A 16,993-nucleotide genomic window follows, 5' to 3' on the forward strand; every position below is an offset into this window, starting at 1 on the left:
CTGCCTCAGCCCTGCCTATCTGTTGGCAAAGGCTTGTGCGTTGTCTCTGCTTGGAACACCTGAAGTTACAAAAACACAGGCTTTTTGCAGCTCTGTGCCCCTCTAGGTGGGAAAAAGGAATGTACTGGCACAGGTGAAGGCACATGCCCTCTTTTTAAACAAAGGAGGAAGGATAACCATAGCTTAAACTTGAAGGTTGTGAGAAAGCACCCACAAGGTGCAACTTTGTTCAATGCTGAACATGTTTACTCTGGAGAAAGGGAAAAAGGATGATATTCTCACCTTAAAAGACAGCAGCTTTCTCCTACTTTAGACTCTGATTTCAAAAGAAGTCCATGCTAACAGCTGATGCTCTGGGAGGCAGGTGTTTCTTCTGTGTGTGGGGCAGCTTGTGGATGGCATTTCTGGCCACCTTGAACATCCTCAAACCTTCTTGTCTCTGGATAACCTTATGAATCCTGACAAATTGACCTGGAACGAGAGAGAGATATGTTGCTTGTAGACTTTTTTCCCTACTGATGGAAACCAGCAGAAGACCCACCCAGGTTTCTTGGCTTTTGAAGCAGCTTACTGAAATGAACTGCTTGGTTTCTGAACTTCAGCATGGGAGTTTGGGTAGGGTTGCTCCAGTCTTCTCTTCCTGAGAGAAACCAGAAGCCCAGCCGAGTTTAGAAGAATGATGAGAGTGGGTTGAGTTTGGATGCTAGGAGAAAGTGGGTACTTATGACGAAACAGCTGGCACCTACCTCAAATATCCACGAATGCATGGTTGCAAAGCTGCAACAAATAGAACATCATGCCCATTTCGCATTCAGGGAAGTATGTGGCCTCATATGTGGTCTTCTTCAAAAGTTTTCATAAATATACTTAACTGTATCAAGGAGTTGCAGTTTTAATGACAAAAGCATATAGGAATGAGTCACATAAAACTCAGAATTAACATTTTTATACATTTTGAAAGCTGAAAGTCTTCCCTGTTTCAGACCAGGAACTGAGAGGTGCTGTAGGGAAGAGGTAGCTTTGGGGAAATTGGTGTTAACCCTTCACTAAAAGACCATTTCCCTTCTCTGCTGTGTCCCACAGCTGCTCTGTCTCTATTTTAAAATGTTTTGATTATCATCTATCCTCTGTAGCAGACAGAAAATACAAAGGTGTTTCAGTTTTTCAATTCCTTTTTTGTTTGGAAAGTGTCAAGTTCTTAACCTAATGTGCAATGCTAATTTCAACTCAGTGGGACTGAAGGTTGCTATGAGATGTACTCAAGCTTCTGTGCACCCTTGAGAATTTAATGGGTTTACCTTTCAGAGCTGTTAGGAAGACTCCCTACACCTTTATGGTCATTTGACCAACCATGTGTTTCCATTCAGTCAGGCTAAAATATTATCAAACCTCCCCTCTCAGAATCGATTTGGATGCTTACAGGTGGATACTTTCCTTCAAACTGTCTTCTTTTTCAGGCAGAATATCATTCCCACTCTTACACATTTTCTATTCCTTGATAACATAGGTCTGCTTGTGTCCTAGAAAATGAAATGATGTTACATGTTTTTCTAGCACTGACTTTGAACAATTTGACTCCAATTTTTTATCAAATTAATACATATATCAATTTATTTATTGATAACATTTTATGGAACCTACACAAAAAAACAACTTTGCTGTTCTCAAATGTTCTGTTGCTCAGTATAGTTAATAACCTCCCAGTGCATACCAAACAATAAGTCTCAAAAGCAGAGATACAGGGAGGTGAATGCAGTTCTGCCTAGGAACTATTTCTGCACTTAATGCTGGAGGAAGTGATTGTGAAAGAATGACTTACGCAAAATGGTTGCATCAGCCTTTCCAGTGATGGGTGATGACCGACAAAAGGAGAGCGATCTGCCACTGAATTTCAGCTCGAGAAGAAGAGAGCGCAAACACAATCTATGCTTATTTTCATGTCAGCAGAAGTGATAGAAGAAGTTGAAATGTGAGTTTGAAGGGCCGCGTCATGTATGCCGGACAGTGACGAGCTCTTCAGAAGCCATGGATTCCTTAGAAGAGCAATCATTGAACAAAAGCTGTGTAGACAGGTATGCTTCACAGGCTGAATAGTTAGAGGATGTTGGGAAATAGTTAACATAAAGTTTTGTTTCAGAAGCACACTGAAATATTTTCTTACTCCAGGACTGTTATCACATCAGACCTGCCAAAGGGTTTACAGCTTTTGTTGTTCTCGCAGGTGCGAGGCGATCACTTGGATCCCAGAATACGTGATTCTCACACAAGGAAACTGAAACACAGCATGCAGTACACAAGGTAAGTATTTACTGGAGGGTTATTCAGGATTTGGGGGTATTGTTTGTCTGCAGTACTGGAACTGTTTAAGAGCAGCTTGTGAACTTTAATAAGTGACTTACTTTCTGGTGTAGCCAATGCAAAAATGAACTTTGGCACCCATGGCAGGAAACACAGCCCTTCTGTAAATCAAAATCAGTATTTTTCTAATTACATTCACTGTTTATATGTTGACAGCAACATCCAATTCCCATCTATTACCAGCGTTGGTATTCAGAAAAGGGTGATAGACTTGTTTGGTTGCGTATCAGCATGTTCTGCCTTTCCAGTAAAGAATGTAAATTGCTTACACAGTGTCTAAAAGGGTGTGCCAGGAGCAAACGCAACTTTGCTTTTTGAAAACCCTGAGGCTGGTGAGACTTTATGCAGAAGACCTCAAAATCTCTTCTGGGGAAGTCTGCAGTGTTGGAAGCCACAGCACACTTGGGGCAAGAAGGAAGAACATGCTCCTGTCTGAGCTTCTCCCTAGCAGGTAGCCATACTATACAGGCAGGCTGATGCTACAAAAGCTATGAGCATTTAGAATCATAGTCACAGAATCATTTAGGCTGAAAAAGATCCTTAAGATTATCAAGTCCCACCATTAAGCTAACACTGCCAAGTCCGCTGCTAGAGCATGTCCCTAAATGCCATGTCTACATGTCTTTTAAATACCTCCAGGGACAGCGATTCCACCACCTCCCTGGGCAGCCTGTTCCAATGCCTGACCACTCTTTCGGTGAATACAGTTTTTTCTTAATACCCAGTCTAAACCTCCCCTGGTGCAATTTGAGGTCATTTCCTCTCATCCCATCACTTGCTGCTTGGGAGATGAGACCAAGACCAACACCCACCTCACTACAACCTCCTTTCAGGTAGTTATAGAGAGCAGTAAAGTCTCCCCTGAGCCTCCTTTTCTCCAGACTAAAGAACCCCATTTCCTTCAGCCGCTCCTCACAGGTCTTCTGCCCCAGATGCTTCAATAGCTTCATTGCCCTTCTCTGGACCCACTCCAGCACCTCAACATCTCTCTTGTAGCAAGGGTCTTCACAAATGCCAAATACAGGCTGGCCACTCTATTTCTCATACAGGCCAGGATGCTGTTGGCCTTCTTGGCCACCTGGGCACACTGCTGGCTCATGTTCAGCCAGCCGTTGAACTATACTGCCCTCTCCTTTTCCACCAGGCAGATTTCTAGCCAATCTTCCCCAAGCCTATAGCGTTGCACGGGTTGTTGTGACCCAGGTACACGACCTGACACTGAGCCTTGTCAACCCATATGCAGTTTGCCATAGCTCATCGATCCAGCCTGTCCAGATCCCTCTGCAGAGCTTTCCTACACTCTCGCAGATCAACACTCCTGTCCAACTTAGTGTCTTCTGCAAGCTTACTGAAGGTGCACATGATTCCTTAGCCCAGATCTGGACTAGGGGACATTTAAACTCCTGTTAGAGTTGAAAGATACAGCCATAGCTTCATTCTTGAGGGGAAGCACAATGCAAGAGATGTAAGAGGTGAGAGCCATAGCCAATGCACATATGAAAAGGCAGAACATTAATAATGGTCCTTGATGATTGCTGAGACATGATATGCCTGGAGTCCAAAGACGAGTAGCACACCATGTCTGCAGAGCTGAATGGCTGAAGCAGGAGAGTCAGACAGATGTCAAGTTTTCAATTGTTTCAGTTCCTGTTCAAAAATAAAACCTGACACTACCTTGTCTCCTTTGTGTTTCCTACAGCGAAATGTTCAGACAAACAAAACACAAATCAAGAACTATACACACCTGGCAAGTGTGGGCCATGTACATGGTCTTAGCTGTAAATCTCTCCAGAGAGCAAGAGATGAAGCAGACTTGTCCTTCCTGTGATACTACTGAGATTTGCAACTGCTCTTCCATGGGCTTGGAATTCATTCCACCTGGGCTCACAGCCAAAACCACAGTGTTAAACCTGGCCCACAACAGGATAAAGCACATCCACTCCCAGGACCTGCGGCAGGCTGTGAACCTGAGAGCCCTGCTGCTGCAGGCCAACAAAATCAGCTCAATAGATGAGGATTCGTTCCGCTCCCTTGGGAAACTGGAGCTCTTGGACTTGTCAAATAACAGCTTGGCTCACTTGTCCCCTGCGTGGTTTGAGCGCCTCTTTTCACTCCAGCACCTCCACCTGCAAGGCAGCTCCTACAGAGACCTGGGGCAAAGCTCCCTGTTTTCTAAGCTGAGGAACCTGAGCTCTCTCCACCTGGGCAACCCATGGTTCTCCACAATAAGGCAAGGGAACTTTGAGGGCGTTGTGCTTCTTGACAAGCTGTGGATTGACGGGGGCAACCTCAGTCATTATGAGCCAGGAAGTTTGGAGCTGATTAGGAAGATAAATCACATGATCATAAACGTAAGAAACATTAGCATAGTCTCAGCAATTGTCAGGGACCTTCTGCACTCTGTCACTTGGTTAGAAGTGAGAGAAATTGACCTCAATGAACCTGCTGAAACACAACTATTGAGAGTCATGTCTAACTCCTTTGCAAGCAAAATTTCTTTCAAAGAGACCTTAATAACAGATGCCACTGTTCCTGAGTCTGTCAGCATTATAGCAGACATGCCAAAGTTAGAGGAGGTTGAGTTTATAGACTGTAGACTCATGGGAACCGGACGATGGAAAATGCAAATTCATGTAAATCAGTCACAGACTATTAAAATTATAACAATAGATAAATTGTCTATAGAGCAATTCTATTTGTTTACAGACCTTCAGGATGTGGAAGGTCTACTAAGTCTTCTTACCAAAGTCACAGTTGAAAACACCAAGGTCTTTTTGGTACCATGCAGGGTTTCACAGCACCTTAGATCATTAGAGTATCTTGACCTTAGTTCGAATTTGCTTGGAGACCAGAGTTTGGAGCACTCAGCGTGTCGGGGTGGTTGGCCCTCACTGCAAATTCTAAATTTAAGTCAGAACTCACTGAGTGACTTAGGGATGACGGGTAAAAGTTTGTCTCATCTGAGACACCTAATTCTCTTAGACATTAGCCAAAATAATTTTGGTGATATTCCAGATGTGTGTGAATGGCCAAAGACCCTGAAATATTTAAACCTCTCCCGAACTCAAATTCCTAAGGTAACGACTTGCATTCCCCCAACGCTGGAAGTATTGGATGTTAGCGTGAACAACCTGAAGCAGTTTGGGCTGAGACTGCCATTTCTGAAAGAGCTGTACCTCACCAGAAACCAGCTGAAGACCTTGCCTGATGCAGCACCCGTCCCTAACTTAGTGGCCATGTCGGTCAGAGGAAACAAGCTCAACAGTTTCTCCAAGGCGGAGCTCGAGTCCTTTGAGCACATGGAGCTGCTGGACGCCGGCGACAACAACTTCATCTGCTCCTGTGAGTTCCTCTCCTTCATCCACCACCAGGCAGGACTAGCGCAAGTGCTGGTGGGGTGGCCGGAGAGCTACGTGTGTGACTCTCCCCTGGCAGTGAGAGGGGCTCAGGTTGGAGCCGTGCACCTCTCGCTGATGGAGTGCCACCAGTCCCTCATGGTGTCGTTGATCTGCACCCTGGTGTTCCTGGCCATCCTCTCCCTCGTGGCTGTCGGCTACAAGTACCACGCGGTCTGGTACCTGAGAATGACCTGGGCATGGCTGCGAGCCAAGCGGAAGCCCAGGCGAGCTCCCCCAAAGGACCTCTGCTATGATGCTTTTGTCTCCTACAGCGAGAATGACTCGGACTGGGTGGAAAACATCATGGTGCGGGAGCTGGAGCAGGCCTGTCCCCCTTTCGGCTCTGCCTTCACAAGCGGGACTTTGTGCCCGGGAAGTGGATTGTGGACAACATCATTGACTCCATCGAGAAGAGCCACAAAACGCTCTTTGTGCTGTCCGAGCACTTTGTGCAGAGCGAGTGGTGCAAATATGAGCTGGACTTCTCGCACTTCCGCCTCTTTGATGAGAACAATGACGCAGCGATTCTCATCCTTCTGGAGCCCATCCAGAGTCAAGCGATTCCCAAGAGGTTCTGCAAGCTGCGGAAGATCATGAACACCAAGACCTACCTGGAGTGGCCTTCTGGTGAGGAGCAGCAGGAGATGTTTTGGGAAAATTTGAAAAGAGCCTTGAAGATGTAGGACAAGTGAAGAGCCCCTATTTCGGCATATTTCACATAATGTGTATGTCAGGGTTTCTTCCTGGTAAGAAATTTTTCCTTCCTGTTTCCTGCCTATGGAGAACTTGCTTTGTTGGATATAGAAATAATAATCATCTTTCTAAATGAGAAAGACCCAATTTCGGCTTTACAGTGATTTAGTACTCTGATCTGTCAAAATGCCTGCCAATGACTATGATATTTGGAAGCCCTGTTGGACTTCATATACTTAAATGTATACAAATACATTTAGATGAATATAGGGTATTTCTGTACTTTTTCCTCCTGTTACCGCATTCCTGACTAGTTCCTAACAATACTATTGTAATTTACAAATTAAAATAAAAGCCAAGTGTTTCAATACTCTCCATGTCTGTTCTTCTCCTCTGGTTTATTTTCAGTGCCATCATGCATAGCACAGCAATTAAAATTAAATTCTGAAAAAACCCTGAGGACTTACATCAAAATAAGCTCTCTCAAGCACTACCATTGCTGTGCAACACTATAAAAGACAGTTTTGATTATGTAATTCCATTCACACGTCTGTTATTCTGGCTAGTTACACCAGCATCTGTACCGCCATGCACAGGTTGGGGTTTGCTCAGTACGAGGGAAGGAACCATCCTGGCACCTTGCATGACTGGTGAAATCCATAGGCATAAAATCACTGGGGTTTGTTGGTGGGTTTTTTTTTCTGTTGTTTTGTTTTTCCATAGGGTTCTTTCTCCCTGTGAATGCTTGTTTCTCCTTTCACGGTGACCAGGTTGTTCCCTTCTACCTACCCACAGAAATAGCTGAAGCCCTCTTTCTGTGGGCCTCAAGGCTGTGCTTAAATGGGTGGGCTAGATGGCGTTGCAGACTGTCTCACTTCTTCTTTCTGCTCTTCTACTTTGCACAGCACATTTGAGTAATCATTGGGCCAAGCACCCCTTACAGCTCTACTTAGCTTTCTTTATAACCAGGAAAGAAAATCACACTGATAAGAGATAGTTTATCTTTCTACTTCAGTATGAGGTATGTCCTGGAACTACTGTATTGCTCTTCACCAATTACAAGCAGGTAGATACAGATGTTTATATTAAGATAGCTGATGTCACCCTGTGTGCCATGAGTCACAGTTGTGCGTTTCTTGCGTTTTAGAGGTTTTTGTGGAAACTTGTCTCTCAGGGGATAAAGTTACGTGTGGGTTTCTTTAACTTGGCTCTTCCATGCTCCCCTTTGCTTGTGTTGCTAGAGTTTAAGTGCAGGAGAGCCTAAATGAGTCTTGATTAAACTTTATACACACAATTATTTTGTACTGAAATACTAAACCATTGCTGTATAGGATGAGTATTTGGAAAAATGGGGAAATTTGCTTATACACACATGTCTAAAAGTTGTACATGCTCATATATATGTGTATCTGTGTATGTGCTAATGCATATGTATATATTCCCACTTCTCTGTGTATGTTATACGCAAATACACACATGAGACGGTGGTTTCTCTGGGTGTAGGCTCCAAGCACCACTTTCAGTTCTGCTTTCCTGTTATAATGATATTTGTAGGGTTAGTCCAAAGTCTGGTACAAAAGAATTGATCTGTACACTCTCTTGGAGAAGAATAGCTCATGGGCTAATCCAGGCTGAACTTCAGGTAAGTGATGATCAAATGGTATAACAGCAAACACTGAGCAGTGATAAAACAGATTAGGAGTCTGAGTGCCTAGAGGTAAGGAGGAAAACACGACTTGCTAGTCGTTTCAAAGAGAGGGTCAGAGAGAGAGGTAAGAGAAGCCTTGGCTTTCACACAGTATGCCCTTACTATAAGTTCATTGTTATGAGTTGGCACATTTAAAAGGACTGATAGTGTTACTGTTCTTCTGTCAATCAGAGCCCCCATGTGGGAATTCCCTTGCTTGCATTGCCAAGGCTGATCAGTGAAGTGGGAAGGAAACACCAGCGTGGGAGGAAGCCGGGTGAAGAGCAAGAGAGAGATGAAATGTGACATAGGTTCACCAGCATGCAGGCACTGGAGCTGGATCTGGCATCTTTGGGAATCTTTTCTGCACAGAGGTGAGTTTGCAGGTGGGTGGAAGCTGGAGACGCACAGAAAGAGAGTGGAGCTAGAGCAGAAACAAGGAGGGAGCACTGGGAAGAGGCTATATAATCTCTGCCCCTGAGTCATCTTCTTCTACATGGGAGATTCAGGGTATCTGGGGCTGCCAGGCAGGGGCCAGCACCTGCAGGAGTGCAGGGGAGGGAGGGATTTCTGGCTGCCAGCAGAAGTGGAGCTGGCACATGCAATTGCAGGCAGCTGGCATGGCTGCGTGGCAGGCAGGTAGCAAAAGGAAGGAGAGCCAGGAGAGCTGAGACATGCTGATGGGAGCAATGTTCTTTGGGAAAGGGGAGAGATAGCTCCCCTTTCTTGCTCAGTTTCCTTGTGGGAGGGTGCCTTGTATGTGCTTAGGGTGCTGTCCCACTTGTGTGTCGATACCGGCTGCCCTGGGAAGGCTGGGTGTGAAGATGGGCTGTGTTTGTTTTAGGAATTCAACCAGAAAAGGGCTCATTGAGCAATGGCTTCAGGACAGTGGAATCAACTGTCTCCCCACCTAACTGCCCTGTTGCATACCCTCTATATCAGAAACAAGAAGAGGCATGCTTATATATATGTGTGTGTGTGTATACACAGACACATGATTAAGGCAATGCTGTGGGTGATAGCTAGGATATGTGAAATCCACACACAGTCAAGTGGAAAGCAGCATCTTTCCCAAGTCTGCCTGCGAATCAATCCCTTCACCAACTACTGACACTGCAGAATCCATAGCATTGCTCAAATTTATCACCTCTCATTTAGCTTGCTAGCGTTTGCCAAGCTAGAATCAATTTGCACACTGTTGGCATGCTTAATTTTAGCAGTTACACTAGCTTTTAGCATTTGTTAGCATTTATACAACCTCATTTTGTTGGCACTCATGGTTCTGTTTAAGTATATGTGCATATTTCCTCAAATACTTCTACTCGCCTGGGCCAGGGAAGATAATCTGGTGGCTCAGACGATTTGTCCATAATCCAGACACAATTTGAATGTGTAGTTCATCACAGTGCCTTATGGCATAAAGGCATCTATGCAAGTTTCCATATTTTTAGCTGCATTTCAGCTCCTATGTGGCTTTTTTTCCTCCCAGTGCAACAGGGAAAAATGATTTCTTGGTAGGGCAATGATATTGTGGATTGGGACTATATTTCTGAGTGGGTGCAGAGAAGCCTGAAAAACTCTCTAAATCAGGGTCTTAAGATGAACTATTAGACATTCATGAGAAGGGAAAGAGAATACTTCCCTCTCGGTACCTGCCCAGTTTCCTTCTGTGCTGCTAATTTTCCATCTGTAAATAACCTGCCTATAGATAGATTTTGATTGACCACGTTGCCTGGTTGTTTCTTTTCCAAACAGTAATCTTTTAGATGGCAACTTCAAAAATGCCACTTAAATTTGTCGCGTTTGAAACTCATCTTACTCACAGCTTTGTTCCTATGGCCTACAGCACTGTATTAACCAGCCAGACCTGCAAGACCAGAAAAGCCCCATAGAAAAGTCTCAGCCGTACAAGAGGTGAGTGTAAATACAGACCACAGTTTGTTTTGGTGGGATTCACATCGACAAATATCTATGTATCTAAACTTTGGTGCTCCATTTTAAGTTATTAGAGTAATTTCTCTTGGGGTCATCCCATCTTAGTGTGGGTGTCCAAGAGACATGATGTGAATTGCCCCTAAAAGTTGGAGGACACGGTGGTTGACTAGCTCAGCTGTGGGCATCTAAAGATGGATGACAGGATTGTGTCCTTCAAGACACAAAGCTCTACATCAGGGAGAGACAGAGATTAAAGGAAAATAACACAAGAGGTCAAAATGTTTATAGTCCTGCAGGTGAGAAGATATGGAATGATTGGAAAAATTATCCACAAGTTTTCCTCCTCTCCCATATGCCTGAACAATCTCAGCTAATTCTGCCCCTCATGAATGATTTTAAGCAACTCTGGCTAAAAATAATGTAACTAGAAGAACTTGTCTGCATGAACTTGTCTGCATGGGTCAGCTATTGTACAGCAAATTAGAGCATGAATTCAAAGGACAGTAGGTCTTTGCACAGAGTGTTAGTGTGGCGACTGAGAGAGAAAGTACTTCTCAATCAATCTAACCTGATTATACAGAGCCCACTGTGATCTTTGGGAACCTGTTCATTGTCCTCTTTGCGGTCAGCTCACTCTTCACCTTCTTAAGTAAGATACCTACAGAAATAGAGGGATTTGTGACATGCTGGAAAAAGTAAAGTTTCAAAAGTGCTCCTTGATCCATGTCAGGAAAGCATAAACAAAAAAGGGTTATAATTCAATATGTAATAAGGGTTTTGAAGGGGATTCAGGCTTCAAGAATTGTTTTTCCAACTCCTCAGAGAGACAGAAGAACTAAAGTCACCTCGCCAGGAGTAAGGACAGACTGGATATGCAGCAAGCTCTGTAACACAAAATGCCATGGCAAATCAGTACTATGAAAGGCCTGGCTCTGAGGGGAAAGAGAAGTGACACAGGATCCACAGCTGTGCAGCTTCTCTTGAATAATTTCAGTCCAGACGAGGAACAGGCTGGGGGCCTGGAAAAAGCTGATCTAGTCCAGCTGATCTGATCTGCAGGAGGCTCCAAAAGCCCCTGGCTCTTTCTCATGACTTGGCCTGACTTCCTCCCTGCCACAGATACCCAAAGCAGAAAAAGCCACTGGCAGAGAAGTCTGTCAGTAAAAAGGAAGAGCTAAGAGTCAGTAAGCTGCAATGGTCAGCTTTCCCAGCTTATGTTTCATTAGCAAGTATTGCACTGTTGTCAACATGATAATAATGGCCCACACAGACATCCAGGCAAATATTTCTCTCCCTGCTCCTAGCACATTTACAAACAGAATAGCCTAAGGCAGATAAAATGAGGAAGGGGACTGAAGCATATTCTTCTCCTTATTGTCAGAATAGAGATTAGACATTTACCTGATATGAATATTAAATGCGAATGTCACCGTCTCTTGCAAGATGCTGACTCTTCTTAACATATCCAGGATTAGAATTAGTAAAAAATTATATGCACAAAATAATACTTGCAAATTCAGAAGAAAAATGCCTAAGACAGGGCTGAAGAGGGATGTATGAGGACTATACCCTAAACAGGCAAAGGATCAGGTTAGTAGTAATGTTGTGATTATTCAGATGTTGAGGTGAATCAGGTAAAGATTTGTGCAGCTGTTAATTTATTTGGTAGTTCTCATGGAATTAGAAATCGCAGGGGAAAAAAAGTAAATCCAAGGAGTGTAGCTTTTGATAAATAATTCTGGAATATTTGTGTATAGTATGCCTGGTTTCGACTAATCTCTTTAATCTCTGAACAGTGTTAAATATATTTATAGTAGAATCAACTGGAGAGAACAGTAAAGGCTATGGATTAGATAAATCCAAAACATACATTCTCCAAACCTAACTATTCATCTTATATTTGCTCTGACTGTATTTTATATTTTAAGGCAAAATAATGAATACACACACCTGGCAAGTGTGGGCCATGTACATGGTCTTAGCTGTAAATCTCTCCAGAGAGCAAGAGATGAAGCAGACTTGTCCTTCCTGTGATACTACTGAGATTTGCAACTGCTCTTCCATGGGCTTGGAATTCATTCCACCTGGGCTCACAGCCAAAACCACAGTGTTAAACCTGGCCCACAACAGGATAAAGCACATCCACTCCCAGGACCTGCGGCAGGCTGTGAACCTGAGAGCCCTGCTGCTGCAGGCCAACAAAATCAGCTCAATAGATGAGGATTCGTTCCGCTCCCTTGGGAAACTGGAGCTCTTGGACTTGTCAAATAACAGCTTGGCTCACTTGTCCCCTGCGTGGTTTGAGCGCCTCTTTTCACTCCAGCACCTCCACCTGCAAGGCAGCTCCTACAGAGACCTGGGGCAAAGCTCCCTGTTTTCTAAGCTGAGGAACCTGAGCTCTCTCCACCTGGGCAACCCATGGTTCTCCACAATAAGGCAAGGGAACTTTGAGGGCGTTGTGCTTCTTGACAAGCTGTGGATTGACGGGGGCAACCTCAGTCATTATGAGCCAGGAAGTTTGGAGCTGATTAGGAAGATAAATCACATGATCATAAACGTAAGAAACATTAGCATAGTCTCAGCGATTGTCAGGGACCTTCTGCACTCTGTCACTTGGTTAGAAGTGAGAGAAATTGACCTCAATGAACCTGCTGAAACACAACTATTGAGAGTCATGTCTAACTCCTTTGCAAGCAAAATTTCTTTCAAAGAGACCTTAATAACAGATGCCACTGTTCCTGAGTCTGTCAGCATTATAGCAGACATGCCAAAGTTAGAGGAGGTTGAGTTTATAGACTGTAGACTCATGGGAACCGGACGATGGAAAATGCAAATTCATGTAAATCAGTCACAGACTATTAAAATTATAACAATAGATAAATTGTCTATAGAGCAATTCTATTTGTTTACAGACCTTCAGGATGTGGAAGGTCTACTAAGTCTTCTTACCAAAGTCACAGTTGAAAACACCAAGGTCTTTTTGGTACCATGCAGGGTTTCACAGCACCTTAGATCATTAGAGTATCTTGACCTTAGTTCGAATTTGCTTGGAGACCAGAGTTTGGAGCACTCAGCGTGTCGGGGTGGTTGGCCCTCACTGCAAATTCTAAATTTAAGTCAGAACTCACTGAGTGACTTAGGGATGACGGGTAAAAGTTTGTCTCATCTGAGACACCTAATTCTCTTAGACATTAGCCAAAATAATTTTGGTGATATTCCAGATGTGTGTGAATGGCCAAAGACCCTGAAATATTTAAACCTCTCCCGAACTCAAATTCCTAAGGTAACGACTTGCATTCCCCCAACGCTGGAAGTATTGGATGTTAGCGTGAACAACCTGAAGCAGTTTGGGCTGAGACTGCCATTTCTGAAAGAGCTGTACCTCACCAGAAACCAGCTGAAGACCTTGCCTGATGCAGCACCCGTCCCTAACTTAGTGGCCATGTCAGTCAGAGGAAACAAGCTCAACAGTTTCTCCAAGGCGGAGCTCGAGTCCTTCGAGCACATGGAGCTGCTGGACGCCGGCGACAACAACTTCATCTGCTCCTGTGAGTTCCTCTCCTTCATCCACCACCAGGCAGGACTAGCGCAGGTGCTGGTGGGGTGGCCGGAGAGCTACGTGTGTGACTCTCCCCTGGCAGTGAGAGGGGCTCAGGTTGGAGCCGTGCACCTCTCGCTGATGGAGTGCCACCAGTCCCTCATGGTGTCGTTGATCTGCACCCTGGTGTTCCTGGCCATCCTCTCCCTCGTGGCTGTCGGCTACAAGTACCACGCGGTCTGGTACCTGAGAATGACCTGGGCATGGCTGCGAGCCAAGCGGAAGCCCAGGCGAGCTCCCCCAAAGGACCTCTGCTATGATGCTTTTGTCTCCTACAGCGAGAATGACTCGGACTGGGTGGAAAACATCATGGTGCGGGAGCTGGAGCAGGCCTGTCCCCCCTTTCGGCTCTGCCTTCACAAGCGGGACTTTGTGCCCGGGAAGTGGATTGTGGACAACATCATTGACTCCATCGAGAAGAGCCACAAAACGCTCTTTGTGCTGTCCGAGCACTTTGTGCAGAGCGAGTGGTGCAAATATGAGCTGGACTTCTCGCACTTCCGCCTCTTTGATGAGAACAACGACGCAGCGATTCTCATCCTTCTGGAGCCCATCCAGAGTCAAGCAATTCCCAAGAGGTTCTGCAAGCTGCGGAAGATCATGAACACCAAGACCTACCTGGAGTGGCCTCTTGAAGAAGAGCAACAGGCGATGTTTTGGTTTAATTTGAAAATAGCTCTAAAATCCTAGAGAGGGACATTAAGGAATACTTAGATACCAAGTATACTTTGGATTTGTTTCCTGTTTCATCTTATCACCTATCTGTATGTTGAGATTAGAAGGCTGAGCTTCTAATATATATAATATATATAATATATAATACTATAAATTCTATTACTTTCTTTTTGTATCCATGTACATTACTTTTTTATTATAGCTGTGGTCATGGATTGTTTTGCTGATCCAGTCTGGAATAGAGTTAATATTCATCGTAGTTTCTCTTTTGTTGCTGTGGTTTGGATTTGTGACAAAATCAGTGATGATTATGCAGGGATGTTTTAGTTATTGCTGAAGAGATGTTGCACGGCATCAAGGCCTTTTCTGTTTCTCACTCTGTCCTGCTAGTGAGTTGGCTGGGAGTGCAAGATGCTGGGAGGGGACACAGGTGGGACCTCAGATCCCAGGCAACCAAAAGGATGTCTGATCCCATATAATGTCGTGCTTGGCAGTAAAAGTTGTGAGAAAAAAGGAGGAAGGGAGGACATTTGGAGTTAAGGTGTTTGTCTTCCCAAGTAACTGTTAAGTTTGATGGAGCCCTGCTTTCTTGGAAATGGCTAAACGTCTACCTGCTAACAGGAACTGGTGAACAAATTCCTTGGTTTGCTTTTCATGCATGCAGCTTTTATCTTACCAATTGAACGGTCTTTATCTCAACCTATGAATTTTCTCACTTTTACCCTACTTATTTCTCTGCCCCATTCCACTGTGGGGTAAGTGAGGAAGCAGTTGTGTAGTGCTCAGATACTGTCTGGGGTTAAAGCATGACAGTTGTTTACACATGTTAATCAACAGTGTTAGCAAAAGCTGTTTCATTTAAATATTTAATGATGAAAAGTCATTTATGTATCCAGCTATGTAGTTTATATATCTCTATCTTTGTAAAAGCTTTTGAAGAGAGCCTGCCTAACCAAGGGGTTTTCTGCATTCTTTGTGCAAACCACTTATAATCAAATGCAATAAATGTCAGTTTATGCAGCACAGGTTTTTGTCCTAGCTATACCAGTTTGTGGATCTAAGGACTGATTCTCAGAAGCATTTCACAATCGCCGTGAGTTAAATGTCCAGATCTCCAGAGCATCACGTCTGCAAGTCTTATTGTAAAAACACACTTTCACACTGTGGGTTTGGCTGTTGTAGCATATATGTTCCATGGCAGACGACTTTCTTGATGAAAGATGCCTACGGAGGATGATTTCTCTCTAGTTCCACTGTGCCATATGTGGTAATAGGTGTTTCAGAGTATTGTCCAAATACTCTTTTGACTTTTTCGAATGGAGTTTAAGCTATTCTCATCTAGAATATGGGAAACACTAATATGTATGTAGTCTTTCAATTTAACACCGTTATTCCTTTCTCTGATCAGCAGCCTTAGCACAGGCACGAATATGGTGTTTCCTACCTCTTGTCTCTATAAATGAAGAGAGGACATAGTGAGGAAGTTAAAGAGCAGATATCATGTTTGCTGTCTGGTGGACCCATGTTTTCTCTAGATTACTGGGACAAGGCCTCTAACTGCTGGAAAAGTGGAACAAATGGGAAACACTGGCATTAAGCTCTTCCTTCAGAGGTGATTTAGAAAGAAAGGAGTATCTTAGGTGATGCTGCCTTGCAGCCAGAGGAAATTTCAGAAGAATCCTAACATCTTGAGTCTAGTAGGCCAGAGGGACAACTAACTTCCAGATCAGTACAGCGCTTACACAAAGTGTAGGGAATTTCCAGGCATATAGAGAAGCAGACCTTAAAACCCTTCACATGCAATTGCCTACAGCGTTTGGTTATATCCATGATAAGATAGCATCGAAGTTAGTGTTTTATTGTTGTGTTTGGTCTTGGGCATCTAATGCATATAAAATCTCTGTTTAAACACCTCAATACTTGTAGTTGAATCGGTGCATTGAAAGTCTCATCTCACAGCTAATTACCTATTGTATTAATGCTTTTTGGAAATTCTCCTCAGAGCCATCATGTCAGTGAGAGCTGAAGTCCCCCTGTCCTTGCTCGCCATTGAGAAAGCTGAGGACAAATATTCTTCCATTACACCCACAGCTGGGCAACTCTGTCTGTGTAACACAAATGATTTATTTATGTGAATTTTTGCATATATGACTACAAGCATGACACATTGTAAGAATTATTAAGTTTGCTACTTCATCTGAATAAACAAAGCCATCTGCTTTCGATATACTTTAGTTCTGCTCTTTATTTCATTTAATTAACATTTTTAGTTGCAGCGTTTTCTACTTCTAGTATCCAAAACTTACCTTCATCAGTAGATGGCTTTGTGTGGTCTCTGCTTTATTCTCATCTGTATATTGAAGTGTAAATTAAATCTTTATCTCTTATTTCTAATAACAATGTAAAGATTGTTGGTATATTGACCATATTTCATTTGAGTTCCAAAGCTACTTCAGCTAGGCTAATTACCTTTTAAGACCAGCTTCTCTACTTCCTAAGAAGAACTCACCATTCTTGGATAAACATCATGCATTTCAGTTCCCCACAGTGTGCCCAGAGTAGTATAGATGTCAATCATTCAGCTGCTAAGCGGCAAGACGTACGCGTCCATTTTGATCTGGTTGTTCTTTTTGTTTGTGTTTGAGAAGC

The 16,993-nt window shown here is 43.7% G+C and overlaps 2 protein-coding genes across 4 annotated transcripts; both read left to right on the forward strand.

Annotated features, from left to right (window-relative positions):
- Positions 1 to 1,698: 1,698 nt before the first annotated feature.
- Positions 1,699 to 6,819, forward strand: LOC130604549 (toll-like receptor 2 type-2). The gene is given in 4 exon segments (XM_057419138.1): positions 1,699 to 2,072; positions 2,222 to 2,298; positions 4,058 to 6,093; positions 6,096 to 6,819. Coding segments are annotated over 4 exon segments (2,535 nt in total). The 5' UTR covers positions 1,699 to 1,994; the 3' UTR covers positions 6,440 to 6,819.
- A 559-nt stretch (positions 6,820 to 7,378) lies between these two features.
- Positions 7,379 to 14,429, forward strand: LOC130604533 (toll-like receptor 2 type-2). 3 transcript variants are annotated; one of them, XM_057419115.1, is made up of 3 exons: positions 7,379 to 7,515; positions 8,329 to 8,510; positions 12,000 to 14,429. In XM_057419115.1, exons 2-3 carry the CDS (start codon positions 8,432 to 8,434, stop codon positions 14,357 to 14,359), a joined length of 2,439 nt encoding a protein of 812 aa, XP_057275098.1. In that variant the 5' UTR covers positions 7,379 to 7,515; positions 8,329 to 8,431; the 3' UTR covers positions 14,360 to 14,429. The 3 variants fall into 3 exon arrangements, with proteins under 3 accessions (XP_057275098.1, XP_057275097.1, XP_057275099.1); XM_057419114.1 differs by lacking the exon at positions 7,379 to 7,515 and adding an exon at positions 7,954 to 8,091; XM_057419116.1 differs by lacking the exon at positions 7,379 to 7,515 and adding an exon at positions 9,983 to 10,050 and having other exon boundaries at positions 8,370 to 8,510.
- The last annotated feature ends 2,564 nt before the right edge of the window (positions 14,430 to 16,993 follow it).

This window comes from Pezoporus wallicus, unplaced genomic scaffold (assembly GCF_028554395.1).
Source record: "Pezoporus wallicus isolate ANWC-B61680 ecotype Strahan unplaced genomic scaffold, APGP_CSIRO_Pwel_v1 contig_2384, whole genome shotgun sequence".
NCBI classification, from domain to species: Eukaryota; Metazoa; Chordata; class Aves; order Psittaciformes; family Psittacidae; genus Pezoporus; species Pezoporus wallicus.

Excerpts from the sequence above, each read along its gene's own strand:
- LOC130604533 (XM_057419115.1), top strand. The coding sequence starts at position 8,432 with ATGAAATGTGACATAGGTTCACCAGCATGCAGGCACTGGAGCTGGATC. Across the intron at positions 8,511-11,999 it reads GGAATCTTTTCTGCACAGAG|GCAAAATAATGAATACACAC; the intron begins GTGAGTTTGCAG and ends TTATATTTTAAG.